At 33.8% G+C, this 17330-nt stretch overlaps 1 protein-coding gene across 1 annotated transcript; it reads right to left on the bottom strand.

Annotated features, from left to right (window-relative positions):
• Positions 1–8139: 8139 nt before the first annotated feature.
• Positions 8140–15611, bottom strand: LOC148608415 (metabotropic glutamate receptor 3-like). The gene is made up of 5 exons (XM_088543676.1): positions 15422–15611; positions 12756–14144; positions 10343–11606; positions 9578–9793; positions 8140–9176 (listed from the first exon to the last, which is right to left on the bottom strand). The coding sequence occupies exons 2-5, from the start codon at positions 14142–14144 to the stop codon at positions 9142–9144; spliced, it is 2904 nt and encodes a 967-aa protein (XP_088399802.1). The 5' UTR covers positions 15422–15611; the 3' UTR covers positions 8140–9141.
• Positions 15612–17330: the final 1719 nt, after the last annotated feature.

Genomic DNA, 17330 nt, shown 5'->3' with positions numbered 1-17330 from the left:
GTCACTTGTTTTGATGTCTAAATAGTCAACTTTTGATTGGATGTCATTTGCAATGCTTGAAAAAATATTAAATAATCTGAAGTAATCACATAGAATCTACAAAAGCATCATTTACATCTAAGGAAAAGTTATTGAGTTAATTGGAATTATGGGCTGAACAGGGAAACAGACATTTTCTTTGTGAGAATGGTGTCAACACAATAACTTAACCGTGTGCCAGAAACTTGAGCTGTGTCAAATATTTACCACAATCCAAACTCTGATCTGTATCAAGTTTGAATGTTGTCCATACTTACACCAGATGTTCCAGGATTTGAACACTGTGGTTGTATAAAGCTGTGCTGTTTGAAGCATTTTAGTTGTTTTATTTTGTAGTTAAGTGTACAACTGAGTAAAAAAAAGTTACTGAAATTAAATTTCTTTATTTTGAAGTCAATTGATAAATCTAAGCTTTGGAACAGGCCAAAAACAATATGGCCGGGTTGAACTAGTTCTATAGGGCCTTAATAAAATACAAATAATAATACAGACGATATTGGAAATTGGGTTATAGGCTAATATTGGCTTATTTTGCACAAAAGTAACAATTTTCAATCCCCTGAAAACCCTTTCCGGGATCTGCTACTGCAGTATATAGTGTTTTTAACAATTCCATACATTATATTTTAGTCTGATAGAGTGATATCAATGTCAGATTTTCTCCTTGTTTTCAATATCACCTTGTTTTCAATATCACTCTACATGTCCATATAAATGTATTGACTGTAATAAAAGTCCATAACTGATACAAAAATACTACAGGTCATGACCCGGTATTATTGGATATGATTTATGCTCCTAGTTTCAGGTAGAGTGTGAGTTGGTACTCAAATCACAGCTTTTTTAATCAAATGTGTTTTGTTCAGCCTCTTTGTTAAAAGAGCTACCTTTATGGTAGTATGTTTTCAAGTGGTTTCCGAGAGATATCGGAACTTGATTTGCTGTAATATCAAGTTACACTTAACAGATTTTTTAGTAGATGTTGTTTCTGTTTTAGATGATCTGCTTACCAATGGGCTCATACACTAACGTGACCAGTCTCAACAAATCTGACGTTTTTTTTTGTATTATATTTATTCAACATATACGATTTCTATAGATTTAATTAGATATCATAACTGTTTTAAGAGACATCTTACATTAATTAGCTCTTTGTATGGTATCTAGTAAAGTTTTGACGTTATCTTGGTCATTTGTTTCAGCGGATGGTTCGAATTCTTACATTACCGTAGTTCGTTCCTTATTAGAGTTATTGCCCTTGAAAGTAAAATAAATATGTTTTTAACAGTTTTCATCCAACACCAATGAACTATAATAGATAGAATGAAACTTTCAATTGATGAAATGATTCTTATGATAACTCCTACCAAAGTTATTGAGTCTAAATTGTAGGAAAGCTTATTAAAGTTATTGCCCATGAAAAACAAAAAAATAACCAGGTGAGCGATTCAGGCACCTGGGAGCTTCTTGTTTTGTTTGTAGTTTATTGTATTAGTTTGTGCATAAATGAATGGGACAACTTCATTGAATTGAATGGATTCACCATTATTTTTTTATACATAATTGAGTGTTAATATCCATTCATATGGAATGAACATAAAATTGGTTGATCTTTAAACCCCACCACGTGCTATCCTTTTTTCCAACCAAAGTTTAAAGTGTGATTCGTGCATCTTCAAATTCAAGTTGTGTTGCGTCGTGCGATTTTCTCTTTGTTTAAGATATTAATAGGTAATAGGTCAAATCTAATTGAAATGTACTGTAAAAATTGAAAATATTTGAGACATATAAAACAACAATTTGAGAAAAATATGCCATACATTGCCCGATTCTTTTACAGAATGGTATTTACGTGTTTCCACGGCTTTGCGTTGTCCGACGACCCCCACCCCCATGTTTGTACCTTCGGTGTCGCTTCTCCTTTTATACTTAGTAACTGCCGAATCGACGTTTTTGTATTCACAACATAATGGGTAGAAATATGAGACACAAAGATGTGGACCTGCGTACAGAAAGTTGGATTAATTTAGTCATTGTCCGTCTGAACTTTACTCGACTACTTTTACCTTGCGTATTGCGATTGGCTTTTTTACCCATGGCAGACACAATGGCGTCCACCTTTCTGGTCTCTCTGTCATAGAAAAACACCGAAAACTGAAGAAGACCCTTTATTTCGTCGTTCAAATCAGTTTTTTCTTGCTATTGCAGATATACTGATTATACTACATTACGTAGAACGCCTCCAAGTATAGTATACTTTATTTCGGCTAAACCTATGTAGAAACATTGGTATACAGATAAAGATGCATGTTTTACAATAACAATGTACAGTTGTTGAGGAACAAAGACTGAAGTACAAATAACCAACAGACAAAAAAGTAAGAAAGATAAATACATTGAGGAACAAAGTTTGAAGTATAAATGACAAATTGACAAAAAAAGTAAGAGAAATAAATACAAAGTAGCATATAGGCTAAAAACCAATAATTCCACTTTCCATAGGCTTCTATGCTAATTTCACAATATTCAATGGCTTCTCTGGACTTTACCTTAACTTTAACCTGCAGAGGACTATATATCAGCATGATTCTACATATGTCAGCTCACAATCCTCAGAATGGCATGTGGGGTTAGCAGACTTGCAGTGCAGTACTGGTCACCGGAAGTGAAGGGTCTATAAATAGAATGGGAAATCCCAGTGTTTTCACAAGATAGGGGTATATTTATAAATCATTATGGGGATTAGGCTTCACATCACAAGAAGCAAAATGCACCTATAAAATGTACAGAAATGTTTTTCCTTTCAGAAACTGTTTAAATTTTTTAAATAAGATGAGAACTTTTTTCACAGCACTATGAGGAACAGGGGTAATTTCTGCGTAGGACTTTTTTTGCGTACGTTGCAAATGCTTATTGGTTGAATTGGTGGTCTGTAACCTATAAAAAGATGGATAAAATCAGGATGATGAGTAAATGGCTAAATGAGAAAATCAATTTTCTTATTGATTATTCTGATAATGGGGAGTGCAGACATTTTTGTGGTATTCGTTAGTCTCTTATGGCAAGCCGTTGTGGAATTTATTCCCCATTTATTGATATCAATAAATATTTAATAACATTTTAATAAATATTTATCAACATGTGCATACATGATTTATTAATATCAGTAAATAGATGAATTATTAACATGTTGATAAATATTTATTAACGTGTTGATAAATCATTTATTAATATCAATAAATAGAACGAATTATTAACATGTTATTAAATCTTGTTCCGAAAGACTTGCATGCCGGGTAATATCCAATGTTATTGTCATTTCGGTACTTATCGATTTAGATTAAGATAAAACTACTACATATAAGGAAAATACAACCGCATATAAATAAGAAAGTACCGAATATAAAGGAAATAGCACCTCGTATAAATACAATTGATCAGATAAGACAGTTATGGCGTTCCATATTTAATCATTTAAACAGTTATCCATGGTGTAGTTATCCCGGTCGTCTAATTCGATTTATTAACAATACCTTTAAATTCAATGTGAACATATCAAATGGTATTATGCAATATTTTGATATGCAAAATTATCAATAGTACTACATGGTTTGACACTCAAAACATTTTACTTAAAATCAAAAGTATATATTGTCCATATAAATGTAAATAATATAACTATAACATGATTTTTACATTAATTGTTCAAAGTAATTCATTCACGACCACTAAGACAGACACCTCTGTCTGAGCTGAGGTCTCACTAACCACTTCCGGGTCAAATGACCAACCACCCCCCCCCCCCCACCCCCATGTAGTACCAAAACACACTGAACCTAGACATATGCATTGTAAGTGCATTATTTGTGTGTATTATGATTAAAATTAGTCAAAATAAAGCTGAGAATGTATACTTTAAAATCATATATGTAATTAACTTCAAAAGTGTATGAATATTGTTTACATGTGTGAGTAATTTGCCTCCATGCTTTAAGTTAACAGAACAGAATTTCTACAATCATCGTACCATTAGCATAATGATTTTGCAAGCCTTATTTGCCAAGCTTTGCAACCGTATGCAACTTCAAGATGACATTTGTCCTGGGAATTCACAGTGAAACTTTGAAAATTATTTTTTTAACATGTAAAGTAATGGAAACGTTAGAAGTGGTTAGTGAGACCTGAAGCAATAATTGCCACATAAACAAAGGGGGACAATTTGGAAGCAAACACAAAATATATTGATCCTTTTTTTTTATTATTATTATTTATTTCTTTTTGAGTATAATCAGGCTTTTAACAAAGACTCATACATCACAACCTGACTAAGTTGTAATAGAGTCTTCACAAGAGATCAAATTTAATACAAAAAAGACTATACAAAATATCATATATACTCACCATCACTTTCACACACTCTCACTTTCATCTTTCATTCAATTCAATAACTTTATTATTAATAATCTACTGCACTGTACACATTTAAATTCAACTAAATGAATAAAATCTCACAATATGTTCATTTGACTTGTTCATATATCAATATAAATGTAAAAGGTTAAGGAAACAAATACTGTAAACTTGGGTTATAACAGGGAAAATGATGTCAATAGGGGCCCATAATTGTTTGACTTTTTCCTCCTTGTAATTTTTCTGGCCTATATATAATTCAATATCATATAAGCTTCTAATTTTATGTTTGGAAGTCTCTCATGAAGTTTGCATTTAAATATATAGTTCTTTGTAACAGTCAATAGAAGATTCGATAAAAGTCCTTCTTGGGGATCACCCAAAAAAACTTTGTAAAAAAACTTTGCAGACAGTGATAAACATTTTGCAAAAAATCAAAGGTGATTGCACAAAAAAATGTCCAACTGTTTCCTTTTCATTATTACAAAAAGAACATACATCACTATTTTTAATGTGAATTTTGTACAAAAATACATTTGTAGCAACAACTCTGTGTAAAAATTTATATTGGAAATTATTCAAATAAGCATTTCCACAACACTTCTTATTGAGTACAAAAAGTTTATTCCATTCTGGGATTTCAACCTTAAGTTCATTTTCCCACCTATAAAACTTTTCATTTGGGAGATAACTTTGCTGTTTAATAAGCTGTGTATAAATAAATTTTACTTTCTTGCAATGAACAACTCTATCAAAGAATTCATCATATGGAGTAAAATTTTCTAGATTGATATCTTTAACTTGTCTTATATATTTTTTAAAACATCAGAAGGTATAGAGCTAATCAAAGAAAAATATTTAACAAAGCTCTGGCTATTTGTCTTTTCCTTGATGTCCTGGAAAAGAAAAAAATTGTTTTTTGCTGCATTCATTATGTTACAAATGTATTTAATATTAGCATTCTCCCATCTCATGTAGTAAGGTATATCTTCTACTGATACATACATAAGGTGTATCCTCTACTGATACATACATGTAGTAAGGTATATCTTCTACTGATACATACATAAGGTGTATCCTCTATTGATACATACATATAGTAAGGTGTATCCTCTACTGATGCCTACATGTAGTAAGGTATATCCTCTACTGATACCTACATGTAGTAAGGTATATCCTCTACTGATACCTACATGTAGTAAGGTATATCCTCTACTGATACATACATGTAGTAAGGTATATCTTCTACTGATACATACATAAGGTGTATCCTCTATTGATACATACATATAGTAAGGTGTATCCTCTACTGATGCCTACATGTAGTAAGGTATATCTTCTACTGATACATACATGTAGTAAGGTGTATCTTCTACTGATACATACATAAGGTGTATCCTCTATTAATACATACATATAGTAAGGTGTATCCTCTACTGATACCTACATGTAGTAAGGTATATCCTCTACTGATACATACATGTAGTAAGGTATATCTTCTACTGATACATACATAAGGTGTATCCTCTATTGATACATACATATAGTAAGGTGTATCCTCTACTGATACCTACATGTAGTAAGGTATATCCTCTACTGATACATACATGTAGTAAGGTATATCTTCTACTGATACATACATAAGGTGTATCCTCTATTGATACATACATATAGTAAGGTATATCCTCTACTGATGCCTACATGTAGTAAGGTGTATCCTCTACTGTTACATACATGTAGTAAGGTATATCCTCTACTGATACCTACATGTAGTAAGGTGTATCCTCTACTGTTACATACATGTAGTAAGGTATATCCTCTACTGATACCTACATGTAGTAAGGTGTATCTTCTACTGATACATTGTTTAATATCACTAGATTTAAGAATTGGTTTGGAAAAACTTAAAGCACAAATCACATTCCCCCAAAAAGGGTTTTTGATATAATCTTTAGCTTGGAGAAGTTTCTCTTTATTAAGAGAAAATACTCATAAACCACCAATATGTTTCAGTGATAAATTCAATAATTGCTGCCAATCCCCATTTTCATGAAGGAAAATTCTTCTCACCCATCCCATTTTTAGATAAATAATAAAAGATGGCAAATGAACCATTCGCAATCCTCCATATGGTATGTCTGCTATAAGTGTTTTGCGCTTATTTTTTTCTGTTTTCCATCCAAAAAATTTAAAAAAAAAAACAGTTTATCTAATACATTAATAAAATTCAGATTAATATCGGGTAAAGTCGTTAATAAATGAATCAGTTTTGGCAAGGCCAAACTTTTAACCACAGTGATCTTTCCTTGAAGAGTAAGCCTCCTGTGTTGCCAGCTTTTTAATAGTCTAGAAATCTCCAACACTTTTTTCTTAAAATTTAAATTGACCATAGAGGTCAAATCTAGTGAAAAGTCAATACCTAAATATCTAAAATTTGAAACTGACCAATCAAGCTGCTCATCGGGGCATATAATATTCTTTGAATATTTCTTAGATCCAACCCACAGTACTTTGGTTTTACTACTATTCATTTTCAAACCAGAGGCACCATGAAAGTCTCTAAAACATGATAAGGTTTCTTTAAGAGATGATTCTTTTCCATCTATCAATAAAAACGTATCATCTGCATATTGACTTACAATAGGCCCTCCCTCTTTAAAGCTAATCACTTTGATATGAGGGTTATTTTTAAGCTTAATGGCAAGTAATTCTACTCCCAATATAAAAAGACAAGGAAACAAAATATATTGATCTTTACTGATGGTTTTAAAACGACCAAATTTATTATTAACACATTTCTATACAGATAAGAAGCGTTCGATATTGTCACGAAAGTGAAATTATACGAAGATATTCAATGTTATTCCGAAATTTCTTTTCCGACAAAATTTGTCGTTGGAACTCTCCGTTATTATATTATCAATCATTTACTGATATTAATATATATTGATTTATTGATATCAATAAATGCCAATTTATTGATATCAATAATCAATCCTTAATATCAATAATTCATTTATTAATATCAATAAATGAATAATTGATATCAATAAATGGGGAATAAATTCCACAACGGCTTGCCATAGTCTATTGAACTTTAAAACATTGCAATTAACTAAAGACTTCTTATCTATATATATTTTTCTTTTCATCGTGAAGGACCTGCATTTTAGTATATGATATTCATCACCTATACCGCCATCCCCGCAAAAAGGGCAGATTCTGTTGTATCTTAATATGTTCTTCCATCTCCCGCTTTCAACAGGAAGTTTATGATTTACGAGTCGAAATTTACATAACGTTGCAATATCTTTATCATTAAGGTAAGTATATCATATTTTCGATACCATGATCTTTTTTGAATAGTAGGTAATTCCATGTTTTTGCACCATTTTCAATATTTGAATACCAACTTTGGATGAATTAGTCATGAAGGGTTTTTTCAACAGTGCTTTTTAGCCATTTACCAATGTAGACAAATTGATAGAACCATATGTATTGCAGGCCACATTCACTCAAAATGTTTTCAATACCTTGAAGCCAAGATGACAAAAAAAGAAGTCGTGTTTGTTAGGTTTATCTTCAGCTTACATGTAATGGTACTTAATTTTTGCTCTGGACCGTTTAAGAGTTTCATCCAAAAAGAAAGCAATCTTACTTTAATATCTAAGACTAAAGTAAAGTCAAGACTAACATTTTATAGCACTTTAATACTTTCTTTTAACATCATTGGATGTTCATACAAGTGAATGGTACATCATACAAACACGCTATCATATGGAATAATAACAAAAATATACATCAAACACACAAGTCACCATAAAAATACTGAGACATTTCATTAAAAATCGTATACAAAAATAGTTTATGATAAATATATATCATCACAAATTACATGCAGACCGCACAACTCCAGAGGTTACTATCATGACACCTTGGGAAATTGGACCAGTTTCCATATAACATCAAATTCAGCATTTCTTCAAAACCTTTAACATCTTAAATTAAAATGTAATTCACCATATAATCGAAATTGTTACTATATCCACACAAATTTGAGGAAATTCTAAATTTGACATTTTTTAATGAAATACAAAAAAAGTAAAGTACAGGGCTTTGTTAGCTTTGGATCAAAGACAAAGTTTAAATGCTGATCAGTAACTACACTAAGGATATGACAGGACACTAGATTTCTACTGAATATTTATACAAAACCACAAACGAATTATGGTGCTGCCTACTACATTTAGTAAACAAAATTACACTAAATGCTCTGACAATATTTGTTCTTCGAATAAACATCGTGCAGTACTTCTTTTAAACATAATAATATCGGTCTTAATGTATAGTGAAGTTCGTGCGACCAGGGGCATATATGTTCGTATATATGTCGACTATATACCAGTAAACTCCCTTGAAATGAGAACACAAATTCTCTATCCCAAAATATCAATTGTAAGAATTTACATATACATTGTATAAAATGTTGAAAACGAAGCAATATTTTGATTATGCAGTTATCATATTTGGAATGCAGTTAATAAAAATGCAACTGCCATATTCACTTAAAAGTGGCAAGTCGAATTCAATCCGCTCAAATTATTTTGTCATAATCCATCAAATGACCGGAAGTGAACAGACGCGTCTATGATTGGCTAATATCACAAGGTTACAATATCCTCTAACAGCACCTCACAGAGCACCAAGATCTGTTTGTGATCGGGATTCTGAAACGAAAAAGACAGTTAAAACCTGTCTAAAAGGGATGTAATCAATCCTTCTAATGAATTCCCTTTCCACATAGTATCACTACATTTATTGCAATTAAAGTCCAACCTGTATATTATGTATATCTGACGATTCAATGAAATTTGTAATATAAAAAAAACAGTTAATGTTTCGGTACCGTTTTTTTTACATCTAAAAACACCAGAAGCAAAATATGAAGGATAACAAATGCATGCACATGGCTTCGGTTTGTTGCATAGTTGATCATACTTTGAACCGAGCATTGTAGTCCTGTGTATTCATACCTGTTACAATACATATTTATTGTCACCTCGAAGTCAGACATATGCACAGTTTTGAAGTGGTTCCTTGAAAAAAGAAAAATATTATTTAAACTTACTTCGCAATGTTCCAGTGCCACCACTCTCTGACCTAGTTTTTCTATACATATATCCTATTTCTGAATGGGGTCGTTTTTTATCTGCTTGTAGATGTTTCCCTGACAAATCTGTAGTAAGTTTAAGACTTTTACTGTCCGGACGTTTAGAGAATGCCGGAGCACTGTGTCCACTGTACATACTACCGGGCTGTAAAGTGCCCGGATGCTTCAGATGATCTGAAATTGACAATTACAGGAAACTATGAATGGGTAGAAAATAAAACGAAATCAACTCAAAAAACAGAGGGTATTGAACAAAAACCCAAGACAAGACCGAAAGAAAGTGAAAGACAAAAATTGGACCGAAATGAAAATTGCAAAGACTACACAGCAATGTCTAAACGCAGATTCCATTTAACGAGGTTATAGTCAAATTCTCTAAGGTATCGCGAAAGTGGCTTTCCTGCTAAAGATCGATGTTCGGAACACTAAACCTAAGGCGTGACCAAGAAATTTATCGGGCAATGTTCTACGTATATAGAAATTCGTGACTTATACTCAAGAGGATAGAATAACTGCTGCTTTCTTGAAAAAAATATGGTTTAGTAAGTCGATTCGTTTATATTGTGGGCCAGTTTATTTCATTGTATTATTGTTTAATTGAATCCGAAAATTGATTTATTCGTGACTTGACTATGATTTGGATTTATAAGATTCAATTTCCTCTCCTTAATTTTTTTATTGAGTCGTTGTTATTACTTTACGTGTTCGTCAATATATACTTACTAGGATCGCCATTGAGTATGACAGGATCAGAATGATTGACATAGATCACTGAGCTTGGCCTGCTCTTGTAGCTAGGTGGCGCCATGATGACGGATTGTGCATAATATGACTCCCTGTCGTCCTCAAGATAGATCCCCTCCACCCCCATATTGACTAACTGCCGGACTTTGGGAAGGAACATGGAAAATAATATCAAAGTCGCTGTAATGAACAGACCAAACGCCATACAGGCGTCGGTAAACTCCTGAGCATACGCATGCTCGCGGTTTAAACCTGCAACTAGACCCCAAGCTATCCAGATTGGGATTGAAAAGCCACAGGCAATTCCAATGAAAATGCTTTCTCTGTGATTCGTTATGATACCATGAGCACGCATGGCCACCACAGTGTTCATAAGAATTAAGAACATAATGTAAACAAGTGAGATTAAATGGTTTTCGAAACCAGTTCGTACAAAGTTTGTCATGTCATTCCATCCATGCTTGGCCTCCCATGTAAAATGGTTGCATACCCAGGCCTCATTTCCATTATTTGTAACTACCTTAACCGCTTTCGGTGGTACAAGAATTAACCATTGAATATCGATGACAACCTGAACCCCAACCACAAACACGAACATCAGAAACTGGTAAATTCCTTTTAAATAGTTTGGTGAAGATATGTCGTCTGCTAAAATGGAGGCCTCCGAAGATTTTGATGTCAAAATAACCATCAGTTTTACCAATAAGACCGCAAACATAACGGAATATGAAAAACCGACACCAAATCTAGTTAAAGCACACGTTGTGTCCGTTGGAATTGGTAAGTATGCAAACAGAACCAGATAAGACAAGAATATACCAAATAGCAGCAGTTGTCCGAGCCATAGAGTTCTCCATTGGCGCCCTGTTTTAGTACCCATCAGCTTGTAAAGAATGTATATTTCAAACACGAAAACAGCCAAAAGACCTACACCTGCTAAAACCCCTAAAGCAATAATCCATTTCTGACCAAGTTCAAATCTCAACGCGTACATATCTCTTGACTGTTCGTCGTAAACGCCAGTAAATGATTGAGAAGCCAGCATTTTTACTCTCGTATATTTTCCTCCTTCAGTGTCGTCTGTTGTCGTTTTTATTGTTGTCGTAGTCGTGGGTTGAGTTGTTTTAGGCTGGGTCGTGGGTATTTCACCACATTGAAGACACGGGGAGTTAGGGCACTTGGAATCAATGGCCTGTATAACGCCCCCGGATACTATAAAGTTGCTCCCATCATATTCTGCAAACTGAAAATGAAAAACACGAAGTGCATTTGACCATCCATATATGATAAATTTATACAAATAGATATACATTTATGGTAAATTACCAAATCGACCGTTTTTTACTAGTGAGATTTTAATATGAGTAAATTTAATATTCATTAATATTAGTTGTTTATCACTGGTAGTAAAAGTATGTATGCAAGACGCAAGACGTAGAAAAAGTATAGAAAAGTATCTTCACATTCAAGTCCTCGTTTTGTTTGTTGGTTTGTTGTTTTTTTTTCATACGTCTTATTCCTTTTTGTTGTGTCCCTTTTTCATTTTAATTTTTTTATACTAACATCTTGGTTTAGGCTGACATACTACAGATCGAGTCATCTAGTTCTCACAATCTCTCTGCAATGCGGTTAAAGGGAAATGAAAGTCTATTTAATGTCGGTGCATATAGATTATCTGCGTGTTAACGTCAACAATGAACTAACTTGGCTCCGGAAGTCGACTGGCTTGTGGAAAAGCCCCATGATTTAACTAGCTTGAAAAATCTTGAACCAAATCCAGCGTCATGAACCACTGAGTAACTGTGTCCAAGTTAATTATTTCTTTTACTATTTCAATAATAATTGGTCATCACAGGATATGTATATAGCTAAGACAAAAGGGGTATTTTAACCATGGTATGGTCTAGACTATATACAAATATTGTGACAAAAAATTGAAAGGGACTGAAAATCAAAATGGAATTCAGTTGCACAAAAGCAAAAGAACATTGACTTTGTATTTCACACAGGTTTAGACAGATGGGGAAATATTTTATAATTATTTAAACATATTTTAAATTCTATTTTATAAGCCTTATTTGTTTCCGTTTTGGTGTATTCATTTTCCATGAAAGACTTGAAAAGTTTATATTTCGAATAGAACAGCATATTTTTAAGGAGATGATAATCTGACGATATCTATATTCGGTTTATATCCCATGCCCGAACGGTCGGACAACCCGGTGTATTTTTTTAAATATGGTACTGATCGTACTAGGCGTATGATCAAAATACCTGCGTGGTCTTCAACATGTAAAAAAAACAGCTAGAGGGATTTGGCATACGCTTATCAAATGCAAATTTTTTTTTAACTTATTCGACTTTTGGTGCCATCACCAGATTTCTATCTTACCTGGTCATAACTTCCAGTCTGTCCGATCTTATAGACCTTATAGTTCACGTTGATGTTGGCTAAGTCGCCATTGTCTTTAAAGTACCGCCGCCCACTGGTACCATGTGTTGCTTGTATAGTGGCGTTTCTGATCTGTGACCCCCTGTTGTTTTGGTTTAGAAGTCCTGAACATAGGACGTGCGTACCACATGCACCATTCGCAACTGTATCAATAGCTTTCTTTATAGCTCTCACAGCCATTATTGTAAAGGGAGTGTACACGTCTCTAACATTGTTCAGATTATATGAGGGGTTTGCCTCACATTCGACAATCGTTCCTGTTAAACAGTTGACTTTTGATCTCCACCATTGTTCATACCACGGATTGTGTTTGTTTTCGCTTGGTTTAAGATTCTTCAGATAGTCATAGAACTGATCATTTTCGGTTGTCATGAATGCAGGTGCGGACATTTCAATTGTGTAACCACTAATGCCACCACCAGCAGATATGTCGCTAGATCGTCCCCATGACGACGTGCCGAAAAAAGTAAACGCTCCGAGCGGAAATTGTGAAGCCGTTGTTCTTAGATAATTCATCAGAGAGAGAGTTTTATCGGATGTGAGAAGAAGAGCGACGAATCTGGTCATGTAACGCGTCTGGAGAGCTGTGGCTATCTCCACCATATTTGAATCAGTCATTTTGATATAGAACACGATACAAACATCACTCTGTGACATTGTCCTGTTAAACGAATCAAACATGCCCATACCATATTCGTCGTCTTGGTAAACAACAATTATATATTTAACTTTTATTTTCTCAAACAACTCCTTCATTACTTCAACATCATTGTCATCTGTAGGAACTGCCCGCAGAAAAAACTCGTCTTTGCCTCCACCCCGTAGTTTTGGAGAGGTAGCTGCGTGCGTTATATGAGTTTTGTTCATCTCATACAGCAATGAAGAAACGGACGGGACTTGTGAACTTCGGTCGGGGCCTACGTAGGCAAGTAAATTCCTCGGTGATATTGGGTTAGTCTCACCGAGTGTCACTTTACAAGTTTCAAAACTAAGAATGTTTTCGATATTTTGATCTGAAGACGAACAAGAGTCTAATGCAACGCCACCGGCAGAAATTAAACTATTGGTGTTTTTTATCGCCCATAAGAATGCCTCTAAATTGATTATACCACGATCTCTAATGGCCGCTGTCGAACAGGAGTAGGCATCGAACGGTTTTTCGTGGACACCAAACAGTCCGCCAATGTAGTAATGCTGATTAGCTAGGCTATTTGAGGATTGATAGAACCCAACATTTTGGTAAAAGCAGGGAGTTGTCGTGGCTGGACAGTCCTCCTGGGCTAGAGCTATGCATACCAATAAAAGGATAATGAGGTACATGTTGGCCATCTGAAACATGACATATAATTACTAATTAGCTACAGCCTATCTAGAACCATGGAATGAATATTATTATACCACATATATGCTTTGCAGTGTTAAGTTTTACTTTCAGCCCAACACAGAATGGCTAACTGGCAAATTTCGTTGTATTAAAATGATTTAAATTTACTACGATAATTTACATTATATAACACGTTTTACAGAAGTACATACGAAATAATCCAGAAGATGGACCATCCTTTGATTTGTTAACCGTTTGTGAGTATGGTGAAAGTTTTCAAACATAACGTACGGAATTCATATGATTCTTAAAATACCCGGAAAACACATGCTTGTCGATTTTTTTTTGTTTTGCATATTTAGGACCAACTTGAAAAACGAAAAAGTATGTTTAGGACTAGCGAATTAATTTATATAAAATCATGTAAATGTGGTATGTTTTCCTTAATACTTTATGTGAAAGAGAATGAATTTTGTATGATTTTTGAAAATATGTATGTTTTCATGTATTTATATGCACAAGAACTTATTTTTCGCCATCGGTCCTAAACATATGTTTTCAATGTGTTTCAAAACATGAAAAGAGCTAGGGTGGGGAGTTCTCTAGTGATTTCAAGTTTTTTTCTCTAAAAAATCAACCAAAATTTTCTATCACAAGGGAGGATCATTTTTGATACGCCAATGTACTGCATAGGGTTAGTCGAGGTTGTCTCTGAGAATGGCGACAGTACATTCTTTGTTGGTACTGCAAAGGACTTGCTTCGCTTGTCTCTGAAAATTATGAACTCGCCATAAAATTTCAGAAAAGCGCAATGCTAACGTGAGCGTTTCAAGATTATCGTAAAATACTTTGTAACATTTTATCAATACACCTCTGCTCGGGCATCGAGTCTATTATTTTGTCACAAATCACACAAGACACGAAATTTGTGATGATAAGGCATATTTAATCAAGTTGCAGTTTGCAGTATTTGTTCTTGTGCATGAACAGACATCCCAGAAAAAACACAACATAACATGGAACCATGTTACTGCAGTATTTGTGTAGACTTGTTTGATTTTTTTAATATCAATCGTTAACATTACAAAATGTTCCTTTGTGTAAAACAATATTTTATATTTATGATAATTCAGAACTAGGGGAACACTCCACTCTTTGGACCCTTTCACGTAGTATTCAATGTTTTCAATACATTCCATTCATAATTGACGATTGTTATTCCCTATTATACAGATTATAAAATCGATCAACAAATAACGACAATTAACGCAGGTAAACTTACCTTGATGCTGAATGAATTATTACTCCGGGCAAGTGCCCCTCAGTCCCTAAACTTCCACTTTATCCTGTCCAGATTTCTGTCGAAAGTTGCCTATGAACCCCCAAAACACCAAGCCCAATAGCCACTATAAATAATAGACCATTCGTATGGTATCTGCCCTTTACCGTAGTTGTCATTCAAACCAACTGAACCGTGGACTTCTCCAGAAAACCTGTTTGACAAGTTCTCATGGTTAAATATAGAAATATCAAAATCCAATATTCCGTTTACGGTAATTCGCGGATCGTTAAATTTTGCGTTAAAATTGTGTTAATTGTGACAACAATATCATAATTCAATTCTCTGATTAAATCATACATTTTGCATGATTTAATCAGAGTTTCATATATTTTGCATGGTTTAGGAAGGTTTTGTAAGCCGAGCTTTCATGTTTAGATTTAAAATTTTAATCCGCTCTCATGGAATAATATTTTAGAAACTAAGTGTTCTGAAAAATGAAAATAGTTAAACAAAGTAGGAAAAATAAACGTGCTTCAATGGGTGCTTAATTTATACACTGATTACGTGCATGGATTACCTCCCTTATTGCGTTGGCACATCGATGATGAAATTTATAACAAATAACGTTACTACTATTGTAATTGCATATATCGACTATACATGAAAGTTATTAAATATTGTATGTCTGTTTTGTTTGAGGTATTTATTTTTTCTTAATGTATGTAAACAATATACAGTGCGCGTTCCTGTATTTGAACCCCATTACAAGCGCTTTTGAAAACCGTAGTTTTGATTTCCGCTAGAATCTTAGTTCCCTTGATTTTTCTTTTATAAATGAAACGCTAACTTTCACCTTAACGCTTCAAAGTGGTTTTATTGAGGGAGATATCTACTGAACATGCAGAGAAATAAGAATGGACCAAATCTGTAAATCATTAAACCACATTATATCAGGTGGTCCGGAAGGGTACGCATGTCCTGCTTCGCCAGTGGCACCCAACATATTACGTGAGACCTTTTCCAAACTTTGTACAATTATTGAGTGTATTATAATACAGATTAAGTTTGAAACGGCCATTTAACGTTGCTTGTACCCCAAAGTTTTCTTGATGCATTTGAATAGCGTTTGACACGTGTCGCGGAGCTGCATTATTGTAGCTAGGTTATTACCTGATTATACTCACTTGTAATATGGTGGGTGCCGCTGGCGAAGCAGGGCGTGCTTACCCTTCCGGACCACCTGATGTAACTCCTGGTTTTATGGGACTTCATATTGCTAGTGTTTTTTTTTCTGTGTGACGTCTTGTTTCCCTTATCATCAGTTATTATGTGTAATCTAGTTCATTCCGTTCGTTACATTTAGTATGTAGATCATATGTAACTGTTTGTGAAAAAAATGCATTACAAGGGACATCCAATATGAACAATTCGTATTGGATGTCCCTATCAACTTTTGACATTTTAATTTTGACTGGGTATAGTGTACTTCCGGTCTGATTGAAATAAGGGTTACTTTGCTTTTGGTCTCAGTATCGTATTAATTTTCCCATAGACTTCTATAGTGAAGTGCATATTTTTAGGATTTAAAAAAAAAATACGTAAATTGATTCAATGAAACTTTCACTTATGTAGCATTTCTAAGGACATGTGAAAAAAATAATTTTCTGCAAAGAAAATAGGGTGAGTCTACGAAGATCGGACAGAAAAGTAGTCTTGAACTAGAAATAGCCATTTTCCCTACTTTCACTTTCGTTTTGCACTCACCAAACCAACCTTTTCAGTGGAACATTTTTATGATATTATGTTAGATTTTCTTTTAAAAAAGTTCTTCATCTTACAGTGTGATCTTTGCTCTATTTCATAAGTCATTGTTCATATCTTTTGACAAAACATTAGTTTGTAGAGAGGC

This window comes from Perna viridis, chromosome 9, assembly GCF_037379345.1.
Source record: "Perna viridis isolate PV_CMFRI_1.1 ecotype Kerala chromosome 9, ASM3737934v1, whole genome shotgun sequence".
NCBI classification, from domain to species: domain Eukaryota; kingdom Metazoa; phylum Mollusca; class Bivalvia; order Mytilida; family Mytilidae; genus Perna; species Perna viridis.
This window is presented reverse-complemented; position numbering and strand designations above follow the sequence as displayed.